Raw genomic sequence first — 17,441 nt, 5'->3', positions numbered from 1 at the left:
TCTCTGATGTTATCTATAACAGTCTGAAAGTGCACATGTGGTTTATTGATTACATGCATGTAGAAAACTTGTTGTGAGTTAAAGCTGTCAAACAAGGTTTGAAGAAGCATAAAACGCCACTACCAGACGACAGATAATGTAGAAAATACTTTTCCGACGTAGTATGGCACGATGCCCTCTACCCATACGTAATACTAAAGTTTCGAGATGCATCTACTGTCTGGCTGTCTGTTAAACCTCAAATCAACAAAATGTCGCAGAAGTTAGCCCTTTTTCCACATGCTACTATTTTGGGTTGAGAAGTGAAGAAAATTATGTTACAAGTTCCATTACGTTGATAACTTAAGCAGGCAGTAGAATTGCGTTTTAAAAATGTAGCTATGAATGTACTCAAAATCGCGACATCTTTTCTACGGGTCACGACACTTACCATTACACCACCAGCTGACACATTGACACAACAGCTCCAGAACTTCTGCATTCCCCAGCGCTGTGAGATAATGCATGTGGCCGGGTCTAGAATTCTGAGAGACAAACAGTTACATCTTTTGTTTTGCAGTGCACGACGTTTTCAACAAACAGATAGCGCAATACAGTAGCTCAAGTGGAAAGGAACACTTCCCACTTAAATTTCTGCATCCTACACTGTTGGCAGTTCTGTGTTGGTGGCAGTTACGTGATTTTATTTTGTGATTACAAAATAAAGTTGAATGTATGCACTGGGTAGCCGAGGCAGCTACTTCATGGTGATTCGGACAACCAAGTAAATGAATTTACTGACCATGCTGCAAATTGATACAGGGAGCCTGTGTGTCAGAATTCTCAGCCAGTGTGGCACAACGGGGTTATGATAGAAAAATGAGCCACTCAGAAGAGGATTTGGTGGTCTGTTGGGATGATAATAGTTTAAAATATCTATGATGTGTGTTTGATTCCAACTTCGGTCAGAAATTTTAGATAGGGAGAGACAGATTCCATTCTTCCATTCTCTTCTGGCTACACCAAGTGAAGAAGATATAATGGCATTGTGGTCTGAAATTCACATCAAAATAATATTACTTCTCTACCAACTAGACATTTGGTTGAGCCACAATAAAGTCTGGAGTGGCGACATGTAGATGCTCTATCACCATTAACCTTTCTTATACTAGTTATTTATTTCTAGTGACGAAACAAACCCTATGTAGGACCACAGGACACTTATTCCATCTTTTATCTGAGCTTCTGTATGTCGATAAAATTGGTTCTGAACTGGGAATGCAACTCAGACCGCCCTTAACGCGGAATTTGTTCCCTTCGTGACAATACAGCTCGGCTAAAATTTGTTGTTTGTTCAAAACTGCAGATTCCTCAACATCTCCACATATTGCGCGTGAATGGGTTCGAATCCTTGGCCGGCACTAAAGATTTCATTACGTATTATCAAGATCTATCATGAGAACACCTATCTGCTGGTGGATAATAATTTCGATGTTTAATGTATTTTCATTCGTTGTCAACACCAACGATATTTGACGTTTTTGACTCCCAGTGAGACACAGAACTATTTGCGAGATCACTGTAAGTTCAAGATGTTATTTCGAGCTGCTGGTGAAGAAAAATTCGGTAGTCTCTTTGTGTGTAGTCAGCAACGATATGTGTGGGGCTCTATTCCCAGTCACCACTGAACTCTTCGTCGTATTATTTCTAGTTCAAACATGCTCACATGTCGCTGCTGGTGTAAGAAACCCGTATTTAACGTTCGTTTTCTCCAGAATATAACAGTGATAGGTGTTGGGCTGGGGTCCTGGGAAGGAAAAAATTAATGTTTCGTCTCGTCAATTCAGTTAAAACATCTAGCGACTGCACAGAATATGCGATATGTCACAGTTGATTGTGGTTCTATAACTATCCGATTAGGTTCTGGGTTCGAATCCCTGTCCAACACAAAGCTTTACCTCATGAAAGTTCAAGTAAGTTAATTGTTAAGAAGCAATATTTAACATCTCTCGTAATTCATTAACAGGGAAAATAGGTGCTGGGTAGGAATTCGCTTCCGTTAAAAATGTTTCCGTTATGTAATTTAAAGTTGATACTGTCTAAAATCGAAGTATATCACTCTCTGTATGCCTAATCAGGAATGACTATTAGTTTCCGTAAGTCACGAAATCTTTGCTTAGTCTGCATGACCTGGGTTTGAATCCTTATGCAGAACGAGACGGTTCGTCGTGTCATTTAAAGTTCATACATATTCTCAACTAGCTGCTCTTGAATAACTTAAATTTTTAGTGTCATTTTGTGTTAAATAATAAGTACGGTATGCTACTTTGAAGAGTAAATCATGAATACGACGAACTTACTACGTGCATTACCTATCTGACGTAATAATGAGAGTGGTAACATTTCAGGTATGTCATTTATTGTAATAAATGTGAGCTAACAAGCCTTAAAGACAGTCTTACCTGTGATAAGGTGTTCCCTGATATTTGTAGTATCGTAGTATTACTTTACATCTTGAGTTATTGCGATACAGAGCAGTGTTTTCTAGTGGTGACTTGTTGGAATCAGTTTCAATAGTCAAACGACTGTACCAAGGAGCGATTAGAGGACCTGCTACACAGCTGCGTTATGTGGGTTGCATGCGAACAGGCGAAATGCAATTCTGGTCGTCCGGATACTTTTGAGCATTACTGTACCTGTCAGTACTGGTTGGCTTCCAATATACTCTACGGCCCAGTTCACCATCAGACTTTCTGTAAACTTCCACGTCTATCTCCATAGTAAATTGGATTCTGTTGTGTTGGTGGTTGAGGTGTTGGTGGAAATTCCGTAACTCTTCCTCACCATGTGGTCATATAACGAAGGTGTCATGAACATATCGGAGTCAACATTCCGGGCGTAATGGTGCAGACTGGAGCGCTGTTTCTTCAAATGCTTCCATGAAGAAGTCTGCTGCAATAGGCGAGCATTAGGCGAGAGGGGCGAGGGGGCACATAGCTACACCTTCTGTCTGTTCATAGAATTCCTCTTTCCCTCTGAAATAGGTGGTCGTTAAACAGTGGCGGACGAGCTCGCAGATATCGGGTGCCATACGTACCTATAAGATGTTCATGGTGTCCTGTACTGGTACATTCGTGAATAAAGGATATTGACAATGCCGTCACAAGCCCAGAAATTTTTTTTATTGACTGTGACAATGACCGCAGAAGCCTACGTTTATATGTAGTGTATGTTGTCTAGCTGGGATGGCAACATGTAGACGTGTGGTTGAATGCTTCATGAGGTCATCCTGGAGACTGCGGCTGCAGGGTCGTCCAAGATGCTCCAGGTTGACTCCCTCCTCACTGCTGATTTGGGACCCAACATCCTAAATACCTGCCGGCCATTACCTGCTGCTTCTTCATAGAGTTCACAGGGCCACAATGTGAGTTCTGGCGTGCCCACATTGCCACAGGAGCAACTATCATTCATTTTTCTTTACATACACACATTGGTGAACTGATCCAGCCCCATTTGTACCTGAAGTATCTACAAAAACCATGTCCAATCCTTAACCTGTTGAGGCAGCACCAACGTTTCCTCGGTAGGTCAAAACCTTTTGGCTTCTTTGTGGGATCAAGGTGATGGGCTCTTGTTGGCAATGTTTTTGTTGACCATTCATGCTTCCAGCTTTCATTTAGATCAAAACCATCCGCGGTGAGTTGTCGTGCAGTAACACTTGCTGGTCTTCTTGATCGCAATCGTTGCTGTGGCGGATGACAGAATTCCTGGTGCAGTCGTAGAGAAGGTGATGCAGAGATTTGCAGAGATACTGTATCAGTCCACTCGATGGGTTAAGGAATCTCATTTTTGGTCTCTCTTTCGTGTTAGGGAGGAAGTCGTATAATCTCCCGCCTATGTATTTCGCCACAGTTGTGATATCCAATCTTGTTAAACGTTTATGTATTGGCCTCAGTTTCAAGTATCCTTCGTATTTTGATTTGACTGCCTTCCTTTACCCAATAAAGGGCTTCCATTTTCCTGATTTTCAAGTCCAATAGGCATATTCCTACCATTATTAACAATGCATCGTAGTGCATAGGCGCCAGTTAATCTTAGTATAAGCCTTCGTTGAACTTATCTGAATAATGAGGCTGGCTTCAAAAGCTGAAATCTACGAGTGCAAAGTCTCGCACCACACCCTGCGACTGATAATACCACAGACAGGTGGTATGCTTAATAGTTATTGTGGGAAGTCGGCCACACACGTGCCGATATTGGGCCGGTATGCAGCAGCCATTAGTGGCTCGATAATCTGGTGTCATGTTGCAGGAGGAGATGGCAAAGGCGGCCGGGTACGCCGTGGAGGCTCACAATGTGCGCACCGCGGACGGGTACGTAGTAAGGCTGGACCGGCTGGTCGGTGGGCGCCATGGCGGACAGCCGGCGCTTCTTCTGCACGGACTCTTCTGCGCCTCTGACCTCTGGCTGCTAAGGGGTCCCGGCGCCGCCCTCGGTACGTATGCCCTGACGGGGAGCCAAGGGAGGGCTGAACTTTGTACTCACCGTTTATACACTGATGAGCCAAAGAACCTGGTACACCTGCCTAATATCGTGTAGGGCCGTCCATAAATCCGTAAGAATACCGGGGGGGGGGGGGGGGGGGGGTGGAGATCTCTTCTGAACAGCACGTTGCAAGGCATCCCACATATGCTCAATAATGTTCATGTCTCGAGAGTTTGGTGCCGAGAGGAAGTCAAACTCAGAAGAGTGTTCCTGGAGTCGGCCGTGGTGGCCGAGCGGTTTTAGGCGCTACAGTCTGGAACCGCGCGAGCGCTACGGTTCGAATCCTGCCTCGGGCATGGATGTGTGTGATGTACTCAGGTTAGTTAGGTTTAAGTAGTTCTAAGTTCTAGTGGACTGATGACCTCAGAAGTTATGTCCTATAGTGCTCAGAGCCATTTGAACCATTTTTGAGCCATTTTTTGTTCCTGGAGCCACTCTGTAGCAATTCTGAACGTGTGGGGTGTCGCATTGTCCTGCTGGAATTGCCCAAGTCCGTCGAAATGCACAAGGGACATGAATGGATATCGGTGATCGGACGGGATGCTTATGTAACTGTGACCTGTCAGAGTCGTATCTTGACGTATCAGGTCTTCGATATCACTCTAACTCCAGATGCCCCACACCCTTACAGACCCTTCAAAAATGGTTCAAATGGCTCTGAGCACTATGGGACTCAACTGCTGTGGTCATTAGTCCCCTAGAACTTAGAACTACTTAAACCTAACTAACCTAAGGACATCACACACATCCATGCCCGAGGCAGGATTCGAACCTGCGACCGTATCAGTCGCACGGCTCCGGACTGCGCGCCTAGAACCGCGAGACCACCGCGGCCGGCACAGACCCTTCACCAGCTTGAACAGTTCCCTGCTGGCATGCATGATCCAGGGACTCATGAGGTTGTCTCCATACCGTACACGTCCATCCGCGTACGCATCTCGTGGTCTAGTAGCTGGCGTTGCTGCCTGTGAATCACAGGGACCCGGTTTCGATTCCCGGCCACGTCGGGGATTTTCTCCGCCCGGGGACTAGGGGTCTGTGTTGTCCGCAACATCTCATCATCATAATTCGAGACGTGACGAGACTGAAAATGGAAAGATTGGTAACTTGTACGGCAGCTGATGACCACGATATTGACCGCCCCACAAACCAGCATCATCATCATCACGTCTATCCGCTCGATACAGTTTGAAACTAGATTCGTCCGACCTGGCTACATGTTTCCAATCATCAACAGTACAATGTCGGTGTTGACGGGCCCACGCGTGGCGTAAATCTTTGTGTCGTGCAGTCATCAAGGGTACGCAAGTGGGCCTTCGGCTCCGAAAGCCCATATCGATGATGTTTCGTTGAATGGTTCCCACGCTGACACTTGTTGATGGACCAGCACTGAAATCAGCAGCAATTTGCGGAATTGTAGCACTTCTGTCACGGTGAACGATTCTCTTCAGTTGTTGTTGATCCAGTTCTTGCAGGATCTTTTTCCGGCAGCAGCGATGTCGGAGATTTAATGTTTTGCCGAATTCCTGATATTCACGGCACACTTCATCGCTACCTCGGAGATGCTGTGTACCGTTGCTCGTTCTCCGACTGTAATACCACGTTCAAACTCACTTAAATCTTATATAGGTGTTGCCGACCGCAGCGCCGTATTCTGCCTGTTTATACATATGTGTATTTGAATATGCATACCTATACCAGTTTCTTTGGCGCTTAAATGTTCAAAAATGTTCAAATGTGTGTGAAATCCTATGGGACTTAACTGCTATGCTCATCAGTCCCTAGGCTTACACACTACTTAGCCTAAATTATCCTAAGGACAAACACACACATACCCATGCCCGAGGGAGGATTCGAACCACCGCCGGGACCAGCCGCACAGTCTATGACTGCAACGCCTAAGACCGCTCGGCTAATCCCGCGCGGCGATTCAGTGTATATCTTTATTTGGCAGTATTATAATTTCACTCTATTGCCAAACGATTCCAATATAATGTATTGTCTCTTTTGATAAAAAACACAGCTCAATCTTCTAATATATGTTTCACTGTTGCAGAACAGAAGAATATTAACGTTGGCTTAAATAACTTACAAAGTTAAATGTGTTGAAATCTCTTTTGACAACAGCTGTATTTCTCCTACTACATACTCGTATTTACGACTTATCTGAAACCAAGTCAGAAATTTTTCAGCACATAGAAACATCCCAGGTTCCTCAATTCGGACTCAAATTTTATTAAAGGACATTTTCATTAAAATTCTTCAGGATTCGTAGCTGTCAGAACTACAAAAAAATTATTGTCTCGATAGTCACCTTAAGACTATAGCAACCAAATTTATTTATAAAACGGAACGTAATACACATTTACTATGAGCTGCAGTTCGGGATCTCAAAATCGATTCACGCATTAATTTCAACTAGACTTCTAATGTATGCGACCTCATAAATGAGTCTGTATTTATTCATGATTATATAGCTGTACAGTCTTTGATCCTAATAAACTCAGCTATGATGTACAACATACGTTGTCGTGTATATGACGTTTATTTACAAATCCGTTAGGAGTGTGACGGTTGGATTCACTGTTCCAAAGAGTACCTTTTTTTACAGTGGAACATCGCTCTTTTAGTAAAATTTTGAACATATATCGCCGTTCCACATGTGAACTATCTTCTTGGACACATACATAGTACAAAATGACAATCGATAGCTGCTTTCTAATGTAAATATATGATTTGGTGCCGGAAGTCTCTGAAGAGATGTAAGCTCGTCTTTGATGCAGCTCTTTTCATTTAAACAGAGATGCTCCATCTTTATGGGAATTGGAACCTGTCAGGAAAGAAAGGACTTCGGAAAGAATTGGCTGTGGCCTATAATAAGGGAACATTCCAATCATTTGATAAAATGAAAATGGGAAACTACAGAAATCCAATTTCAACGTTTCCCATGGATGGATTCGAACCACTTCGCCTCGTGAATTCAGTCGAATATAGGCGCAGATCTACCCTGATGGGTGGAGAGTTTGGAAAAACTGGTTGTTGTCCGTTGTTTTAAAATACACACATCAAGAAAGTTTTGCATCACCTCGGTTCCGAGAGTTCCGCGACCTGTAAAGAATGTTGGAATAGAGATCAACATAAACGTCATTTCCGCCCTTTTTATTGCTCATGAAAACCACACAGCGCATGTTGTACCACGATACAGCGACACCTTCAGAGGTGGTGGTCCAGTCTGCTGTAGACACCAGTACCTCTAATACCCAGTAGTACGTCCTCTTGCACTGATGCTAGCCTGTATTCGTCATGGCATACTATCCACAATTTCATCAAGGCACTGTTGTTCCAGATTGTCCCACACCTCAACGACAATTCGCCGTAGATCCCTCAGAGTTGTTTGTTGGTCACGTCGTCCATAAACAGTCCTTTTCAATCTATCCCAGGGATGTCAGATACGGTTGAAGTCTGGAGAAGATGCTGGCCACTCTAGTCGAACCATGTTGTTATGCCGAAGGAAGTCATTCACAAGATGTGGACGATGGGAACGCGAATGTCGCCCACGAAGACGAACGCCTCGCCAATTTGCTGCCGATATGGTTGCAATATCGGTCGGACGATAGCATTCAAGTGTCGTACAGCCATTACGGCGCTTTCCATGACCACCAGCGGCATACGTCAGCCACACATAATACCACCCCAAAACAGCAGGGAACCTTCACCTTGCTGCACTCGCTGGACAGTGTCTAAGGCGTTCAGCCTGACCGGGTTGCCTCCAAACACGTATCCGACGATTGTCTGGTTGAAGGCATATGCGACACCCATAGATGAAGAGAACGTGATGCCAATCCTGAGCGGTCAATTCGGCATGTTGTTGGGCCCATCTGTACCGCCCTGCATGGTGTCGTGGTTGCAAAGATGGACCTCGCCATGGACATCGGGAGTGAAGTTGCGCATGATGCAGCCTATTGCCCACAGTTTGAGTCGTAAGACGACGTCCTGTGGCTGCAGGAAAAGCATTATTCGACATGGTGGCGCTGCTGTCAGGGTTCCTCCGAGCCATAATCCGTAGGTAGCGGTTATTCAGTGCAGTAGTATCTCTTTGGCGGCCTGAGCGAGGCATATCATCGACAGTTCCTGTCTATCTGTATCTCCTCCATCTCCGAACAACATCGCTTTGGTTCACTCCGAGACGCCTGGACACTTTCCTTGTTGAGAGACCCTCTTGGCACAAAGTAACAATGCGGACGCGATCGACTCGCGGTATTGACCGTCTAGGCATGGTTGAACTACAGACAACACTAGCCGTGTACCGTCTCCCTGTTGGAATGACTGGAACTGATCGGCTATCGGACCCCTTCGACTAATAGGCGCTGCTCATGCGTGGTTGTTTACATCTTTGGGCAGGTTTAGTGACATTTCTGAACAGCCAAATGGACTGTGTCTGTGATAAAATATCCACAGTCAACGTCTATCTTCAGGAGTCCTGGGAACCGGGGTTATGCAAACTTTTTTTTATGTGTGTACAATAAAATGCGTCACAATAACAGATGGAATTCTGATATTGCATGTTTCTCCTTTAATTGTGCATGTTTCGTCATTTGATAGTACATGGATGCATGCTGGCCGGTGTGGCCGTGCGGTTCTAGGCGCTACAGTCTGCAGCCGCGTGACCGCTACGGGCGCAGGTTTGAATCCTGCCTCGGGCATGGATGTGTGTGATGTCCTTAGGTTAGTTAGGTTTAAGTAGTTCTAAGTTCTATGGGACTGATGACCACAGATGTTAAGTCCCATGGTGCTCAGAGCCATGGAGGCATGCATATTTTGATATTTAATGTGCATGAAATTCGTGGCTTCAGTTATAATAGTATTACAAGAGCGTAAATATATTTGGAAAGAAAGGGATGGGGGATGCAGGGCGCAATCGAGTCGGACATATTGAAGAACTCTTTTAGAAAAGAACGAACTATAGAATGTGCTGTCATCACATATCCCTTCCGCTCTCCACCAACCACTCCCATCGTTCCCTATTGGAACCGGTTTTCATTATTGAGTACTTCCTGGTGACCAGAGTGGGTGATATTTTGTCATTTGGGCTAATAATGATAGAATTTTGGGCACATTTTTTAAACAAATGCAACCATGACCTTTTGGACGATATTTTTGTTGATCAATGCGGTTTTTGGTTTGACACAGGCAAAGTGTATTTTTCTGTACTGATTTGAATTTAATGTTATTGGTATTGATGTTTACCGCTCCGCTACCTTGTGAAATATTGAAATACCGCAACCCCAAAGTTCTGCCAGTCTCCAAATAACAACTCCGGTGCTGACATTAAACTGCTGTAGATAGGTTTAATGGTTCAGATGGCTCTGAGCACTATGGGACTTAACATCTGTGGTCATCAGTCCCCCAGAACTCAGAACTACTTAAACCTAACTAACCTAAGGACATCACACAACACCCAGTCATTACGAGGTAGAGAAAATCCCTGACCCCGCCGGGAATCGAACCCGCGAATCCTGTAGATAGGTAATTACGCTATTATGGTAGTGAGTCCTTGTTTTAAACTTATCATAACGCTAGTGGACGAATCAAAGGAGGTTCTACTTTTCTTTCTTGTTACAAATTTATCCGAAATTGAAAACTATCAGAACACAACACACGCAAAAACAATAAATGGCAGCACATACATTAATAGACGTCCGCCGAGAGTGCTATCGATAGAACGATAGCATAAATCTGTCGATGGCCTTCGTGACTAACGGTAGTACGTATCGTTCTACGATTGAAAATCAAAAATATAAAAGGCGATCAAATACTTTCCGTTCGAAGGCCTTAGAATTAGGAATTGGTGTGCCACTCAGGCAAAATCGCTGCGGGCAATGAGGCAATCATCCCACCGTTGCACCAGGTTGAAGATACCCGTTTCGTAAAACATCGTGTCCTGCTGCGTGAAGAAGTCCGTAGTTGCCTGCTGCAAGCCGGCCGTTGTGGCCGAGCGGTTCTAGGCGTTTCAGTCTAGAACCGCGCGACCGCTACGGTCGCAGGTTCGAATCCTGCCTCGGGCATGGATGTGTGTGATTTCCTTAGGTTAGTTAGGTTTAAGTAGTTCTAAGTTTTAGGGGAGTGATGACATTAGATGTTAAGTTCCATAGTGCTCAGAGCCATTTGAACCATTTTGCCTGCTGCACATAGGACAGGAATCGTCGACCCGTCAACGCTTTTCTTAAGGGACCAAAGGCGTGATAACCGCATGCGGAGGGATCAGAACTACAGGTCGGTTGCTCCCGAGTCTCCCACTTGAGTTGTCGTAACTTCTGCGTTATGACATTGGCGATATGGGAACGTGCGTTATCAGGAAGTAGCTGCACCCCTTGTCAGTCATTTTAGAACGATGCTTTTCGACACACAGGTGCTCCTCCATACATATTCTTCGTTCTCCGCTACGTGTCTACTAGTGTTTGTCCTTCGGCAGCCAAGAAAAGAAAAACAGCACGTTCGTCCGATTTGGATGCACTGAGTAATAACGTCGCCATAAGTAACGTTTCCATCTTTACCACACGCACGTCGGAAAGACACGAATTCCCTAATAATTCACCACCCACATGTCGGTGCTTATACAGCGTGTTACAAAAAGGTACGGCCAAACTTTCAGGAAACATTCCTCACACACAAAGAAAGAAAATATGTTATGTGGACATGTGCCCGGAAACGCTTACTTCCGATGTAGAGACATTTTATTACTTCTCTTCAAATCACATTAATTATGGAATGGAAACACACAGCAACAGAACGTACCAGCGTGACTTCAAACACTTTTTTTTACAGGAAATGTTCAAAATGTCCTCCGTTAGCGAGGATACATGCATCCACCCTCCGTCGCATGGAATCTCTGATGCGCTGATGCAGCCCTGGAGAATAGCGTATTGTATCACAGCCGTCCACAATACGAGCACGAAGAGTCTCTACATTTGGTACCGTGGTTGCGTAGACAAGAGCTTTCAAATGCCCCCATAAATGAAAGTCAAGAGTGTTGAGTCAGGAGAGCGTGGAGGCCATGGAATTGGTCCGCCTCTACCAATCCATCGGTCACCGACTCTGTTGTTGAGAAGCGTACGAACACTTCGACTGAAATGTGCAGGAGCTCCATCGTGCGTGAACCACATGTTGTGTCGTACTTGTAAAGGCACATGTTATAGCAGCACAGGCAGAGTATCCCGTATGAAACAATGATAACGTGCTCCATTGAGCGTAGGTGGAAGAACATGGGGCCCAATCAAGACATCACCAACAATGCCTGCTCAAACGTCCACAGAAAATCTGTGTTGATGACGTGATTGCACAATTGCGTGCGGATTCTCGTCAGCCCACACATGTTGATTGTGAAAATTTACAATTTGATCATGTTGGAATGAAAAGAGAACATTTGCAGTGAAATGTGGAGTGACACATTGTTGGATGAACCATTCGCAGAAGTGTAGCCGTGGAGGCTAATCAGCTGCTGATAGTGTCTGCACACGCTGTACATGGTACGGAAACAACTAGTTCTCCCGTAGCACTCTCCATACAGTGACGTCAACTTTACCTTGTACAGCAGCAACTTCTCTGACGCTGACATTAGGGTTATCGTCAACTGCACGAAGCATTGCCTCGTCCATTGCAGGTGTCGTCGTCGTTCTAGGTCTTCCCCAGTGGCGAGTCATAGGCTGGAATGTTCCGTGCTCCCTAAGACGCCGATCAATTGCTTCGAACGTCTTCCTGTCGGGACATCTTCGTTCTGGAAATCTGTCTCGATACAAACGTACCGCGCCACGGCTATTGCCCCGTGCTAATCCATACATCAAATGGGCATCTGCCAACTTCGCATTTGTAAACATTGCACTGACTGCAAAACCACGTTCGTGATGAACACTAACCTGTTGATGCTACGTACTGATGTGCTCGATGCTAGTACTGTAGGGCAATGAGTCGCATGTCAACACAAGCACTGAAGCCAACATTATCTTCCTTCAATTGGGCCAACTGGCGGTGAATCGAGGAAGTACAGTACATACTGACGAAACTAAAATGAGCTCTAACATGGAAATTAAGCGTTTCAGGACACATGTCCACATAACATCTTTTCTTTATTTGTGTATGAGGAATGTTTCCTGAAAGTTTGGCCGTACCTTTTTGTAACACCCTGTATACCGGCATCGGAATCGCGCCATGTCGCATATACGCTGCAGCAACGCCCTCAAACAAAAGCTATTTGCTCGCCCCTTACATCTGTCAATTTCACTTCACACCAAGTAGGTCACGTGTAATTTCACTTAGTTATAAGGATGTCTGGACTCCCTGGTGTCGCCTCCCCCCCCCCCCCCCCCCCACACCTCACCCATTTGTCTACGTGCTTTCATACCCCATCACAGGAAATGAAGGTCGGAGGCTTGTGCGCTCTGTAAAACAGGATAGGTGGCTATCTGAGGCAGATCTGACGAGCAAAGGTGGTGTTTACGAGCATACCGTTTAGTGCACATTGTTAAACATGGGGCTTCACAGTGCTGCAATTTTGACCCAACGATATCGTCAGTTACGACTGCAATAGGCGCGAGATCATCGAAATTGGATTGTGAACTCTGGAAGCGTCTTGCTTGATTGAGTGAAACACATTTATTGTTATACCAGGTCTGTGGTCTTGTTGGAGACTCCATCATCCAGGAGAACAGCTGCTCGAAACGTGGACTGCGCCTCGGATGCAGGGCGGTAGGGGCAGTATTTTGAAAGAAAGAAGGGGCGGATGCAGGGCACAGTCGAGTCGGACATATTGAAGAACTCTTTTAGATGATGATGATGTTTGGTTTGTGGGGCGCTCAGCTGAGCGCTCATCAGCGCCGGCACAAAGTCCTAAATTTTACAGAGTCCATTTTCTTTTCACAGTCCAATCTAGTCACTCTCACAAATGATGATACTGATGAGCCGGCTGCTGCGGTCGAGGGGTTCTAGGCGCTTCAGTCCGGAACCACGCAGCTGCTACGGTCACAGGTTAGAATCCTGCCTCGGGCATGGTTGTGTGTCGTTAGGTTTAAGTAGTTCTAAGTCTCGGGGACTGATGACCTCAGATGTTAAGTCCCATAGTGCTTAGAGCCATTTGAACCATTTTCATTTGGTGATGATGAAATGATGAGGACAACACAAACACCCAGTCCTCGGGCAGAGAAAATTTCCAACCCGGCCGGGAATCGAACTCGGGACCTTGTGATCCAGTGGCAGCAACACTAGCCCCTAGATCACGAGCTGCGGACACTCTTTTAAAAAATAACGAACTATTTAATGATCTGTCATCACATACCCCTTCCATAGCATATGAGAGAAATTCACCTGGGCTTCCATGGTACCTGTTTAGTAATCGAAGGCACCAGGGCAGCTATGGACTACATGAATATTATTGTGGACCACCTACATCCCTTTAAGCTAGACCACCATAGGGGACACCGCTTTATCGTAGGCAGTTTCACTGCCAGGTGGGAGAGTTTGCATGACTGAATGACGCTAAGGGCTATGCCGGCGGTAGCATAGCTACTGTCATGGTCACCCAAACCAGACAGGTCTCGACGGAGGGGCCTGACGATGAGTGTCCCGCAACTTAGGGAAGGGAGGGCTGTGTTTTACCCTACGAGCTCTTCCAGCAATGGTTGGATATGGTTAGGGCGACCCCAGTTTTCCCGATCTGGGAACCGGCAGGCGCCGACATACCACTTTTACTGTAAACTCTGGGCAAACTTCAGGGACCGTCGTTAGGTGCATCAGTGGAACATTGTGTGTTTCAGAGACCAGAGGCCCTGGTCTCACCACCTGAACCATGAGGAAGGTATATACCTCTTTAAAAAGAAAAAGAAGTCAACCTCATGTGAACTACCTGCTGATGAGGTGAATGACTGTTGAGGTAAATGAGTGCATTGGAAGGTATTGCTGGGTCTTTAAAAAGTGTTGAACAACTTCGTGATGGAGGACTTGTAATTGAAACTACCATGTCTGACCGTGTATTTAAGCTTCTGGGATGGAGGGGCTTAGGTGAATATCGTGTTGCGGCCGGTTGCATGACACCCTTAACTTATGTGAAGGCATGGTTGCCTGCTCCGATATAATGGAGATGAACCCGGAGATGTTTCGAGAAGAATTGAAAAATATTGGAGTATGGAAGAGTAGAACTATATGAGAGGAGTCAGTGGTACATTCCGGAATTAACATGAAAATATTTTTGCAGGCTATATCTGTCGTAAGGTTCGCTCTTCGTTCCCAACCCAATACGGTGCTTCAAATATCAAAGATTTGGTCATCCCATTATCGCATGTAATGTAAGGGCTACGTGTGGGAACTGTGGAGGCTCAGCTCACGAATCGGCAAATTCTTGTACGCTTCCTCCAAAATGTATAAAATGATCTGGAGATCACCCAGTATGGAGCAGGAAGTGTGAGGTTTATAACGAGGAAAAGAAAATTCAGGAGTTGAAACTTACGAGATACATACCCTGTGGTGAAGCTAAAAAAGCTTTCAAAGCTATGCAACCTCTAGTGTTCGCTATTTCTTTTGTATCAGCCCTTAAGAAGCCAGTTGCCTAGTGTGACGCGTTCACACAAATGCAGACCACAAATTCAAGTACGAGATCATTCGGAAGCTGTCATCAGTGGACTTGAAACCTCAGCCACATGCTACTGCACACCATCAGAAACTCACTGAGCCATTCTCTCAATCCGTCCAAGCTACTATTCACACAAATAATCGGTCGAATTCAAAGAAAGTAGCAGCATAGCTATTGGATCGGCGAGCACTCTCTCTTTCCAAAGGTGATTTTACGGCTGTGAGGACACTGAGATCCACGTGGAGGAACCGGAGAACTGAGCTCCGTCCCACGCTCTCCCTGACCTCGCGGGTAAATTACCACGGCCGAGAGGGAAGGACAGGGGCAACCATAGCTAATCAATGTTTCCCATAGGGACTTCCCTATTGCAGTGGAACCGTTCGCATTTGGAAGAATTACAGCTCTTGATCCAGGAGAGACCGTTTTCCGTCTGCTTACAAGAAATTTATTTTAAAGTCACCGAAACACTTGCGTTAAGAGGCTGCCAACGCCTCGGGAAGGTCGATGTTACTCGAAAGTTTTTGCTCCCCAGTAACTGCAGACTCATTTCAGAGGGCAGTGGGCACAGATTAGTATTCCAGTGACCACTTTTCAGTGTAGAATCATCTGCTGGTTCGGATGGTGGTGGGCAAAAAAAAATGTTCAAATGGCTCTGAGCACTATGGGACTTAACATTTGAGGTCATCAGCCCCTAGAACTTAGAACTACTTAAACCTAACTAACGTAAGGACATCACACACATCCATGCCCGAGGCAGGATTCGAACCTGCGGCCGTAGCGGCGCGCTGTTCCAGACTGAAGCGCCTAGAACCGCTCGGCCACACCGGCCGGCCGGTCGGCAAAAGAACGAAAAAGAAAGATGGTTCAAAGGGCAAGTTGGTTCCAATACAGTGATAGTCATTTGCGCGTAGTCGTAGGCCAGGTGGGTCCTGTCTCATAGAGTTTATTCGTCTAGGACCCATTGGTCCCACCCCAGGTATTATGGTCTGGGGTGCGATAAGTTACAGCTCTGGTTCGCCTATGGTGGTTCTCGAGAAGACGCTAACCACCATTCGGTATGTGCAAAATGATATTAGACATGTTCATTTGCCGTTCTTGCAACAGGAAGGTGATGTGTTGTTGCAACAGGATATGCTCGCCCATAAACTGCCCATGCTCGCAATACGTGCAGCTATTTCCCTGGTCAGCACAATCTTTGGACTTGTCTCCAATCGAGCATGTGTGCGATGCGATGGGACGAGAAGTGACTTATGCGACTCTTCAACCAAAACTCTTACAGAACGACATGAACAGTTCAAGCGGACGTGGCGTAACTTATCCCAGGACATTATTCTCCATCTGTATGATCACTTGGATGCTAGAGTCAGTGCCTGTATTGCCGACCGCGTCGAGGCTACACGCTACACGATGTACTAATATGGTTATTTCAGCATGGGTTGATACCTGGTTCCTAAGAACCGCTTATATATATATATACTCCTGGAAATGGAAAAAAGAACACCGTGAATTCATTGTCCCAGGAAGGGGAAACTTTATTGACACATTCCTGGGGTCAGATACATCACATGATCACACTGACAGAACCACAGGCACATAGACACTGGCAACACAGCATGCACAATGTCGCCACTAGTACAGTGTATATCCACCTTTCGCAGCAATGCAGACTGCTATTCTCCTATGGAGACGATCGTAGAGATGCTGGATGTAGTCCTGTGGAACGGCTTGCCATGCCATTTCCACCTGGCGCCTCAGTTGGACCAGCGTTCGTGCTGGACGTGCAGACCGCGTGAGACGACGCTTCATCCAGTCCCAAACATGCTCAATGGGGGACAGATCCGGAGTGGTAGAACGATGGGTTCGATGACGGTTTGGATGTACCGTGCACTATTCAGTGTCCCCTCGACGATCACCAGAGGTGTACGGCCAGTGTAGGAGATCGCTCCCCACACCATGATGCCGGGTGTTGGCCCTGTGTGCCTCGGTCGTATGCAGTCCTGATTGTGGCGCTCACCTGCACGGCGCCAAACACGCATACGACCATCATTGGCACCAAGGCAGAAGCGACTCTCATCGCTGAAGACGACACGTCTCCATTCGTCCCTCTATTCACGCCTGTCGCGACACCACTGGAGGCGGACTGCACGATGTTGGGTCGTGAGCGGAAGACGGCCTAACGGTGTACGGGACCGTAGCCCAGCTTCATGGAGACGGTTGCGAATGGTCCTCGCCGATACCCCAGGAGCAACAGTGTCCCTAATTTGCTGGGAAGTGGCGGTGCGGTCCCCTACGGCACTGC

The 17,441-nt window shown here is 46.0% G+C and overlaps 1 protein-coding gene across 1 annotated transcript in view; it reads left to right on the top strand.

The window, feature by feature from the left end:
• The window catches only part of LOC126297817 (lipase 1-like), a 265,176-nt gene that overhangs the window by 65,450 nt on the left and 182,285 nt on the right, over positions 1 to 17,441 (top strand). Inside the window, exon 2 of the mRNA XM_049989046.1 lies at positions 4,291 to 4,474. Within this exon, the coding sequence (XP_049845003.1) occupies positions 4,291 to 4,474 (184 nt within the window). The remainder of the gene's footprint in view (positions 1 to 4,290; positions 4,475 to 17,441) is intronic.

This window comes from Schistocerca gregaria, chromosome X (genome assembly GCF_023897955.1).
Source record: "Schistocerca gregaria isolate iqSchGreg1 chromosome X, iqSchGreg1.2, whole genome shotgun sequence".
NCBI lineage: Eukaryota > Metazoa > Arthropoda > Insecta > Orthoptera > Acrididae > Schistocerca > Schistocerca gregaria.
Note: the sequence above shows the minus strand (reverse complement) of the source record. Positions and strands in the feature narration are given on the sequence as shown.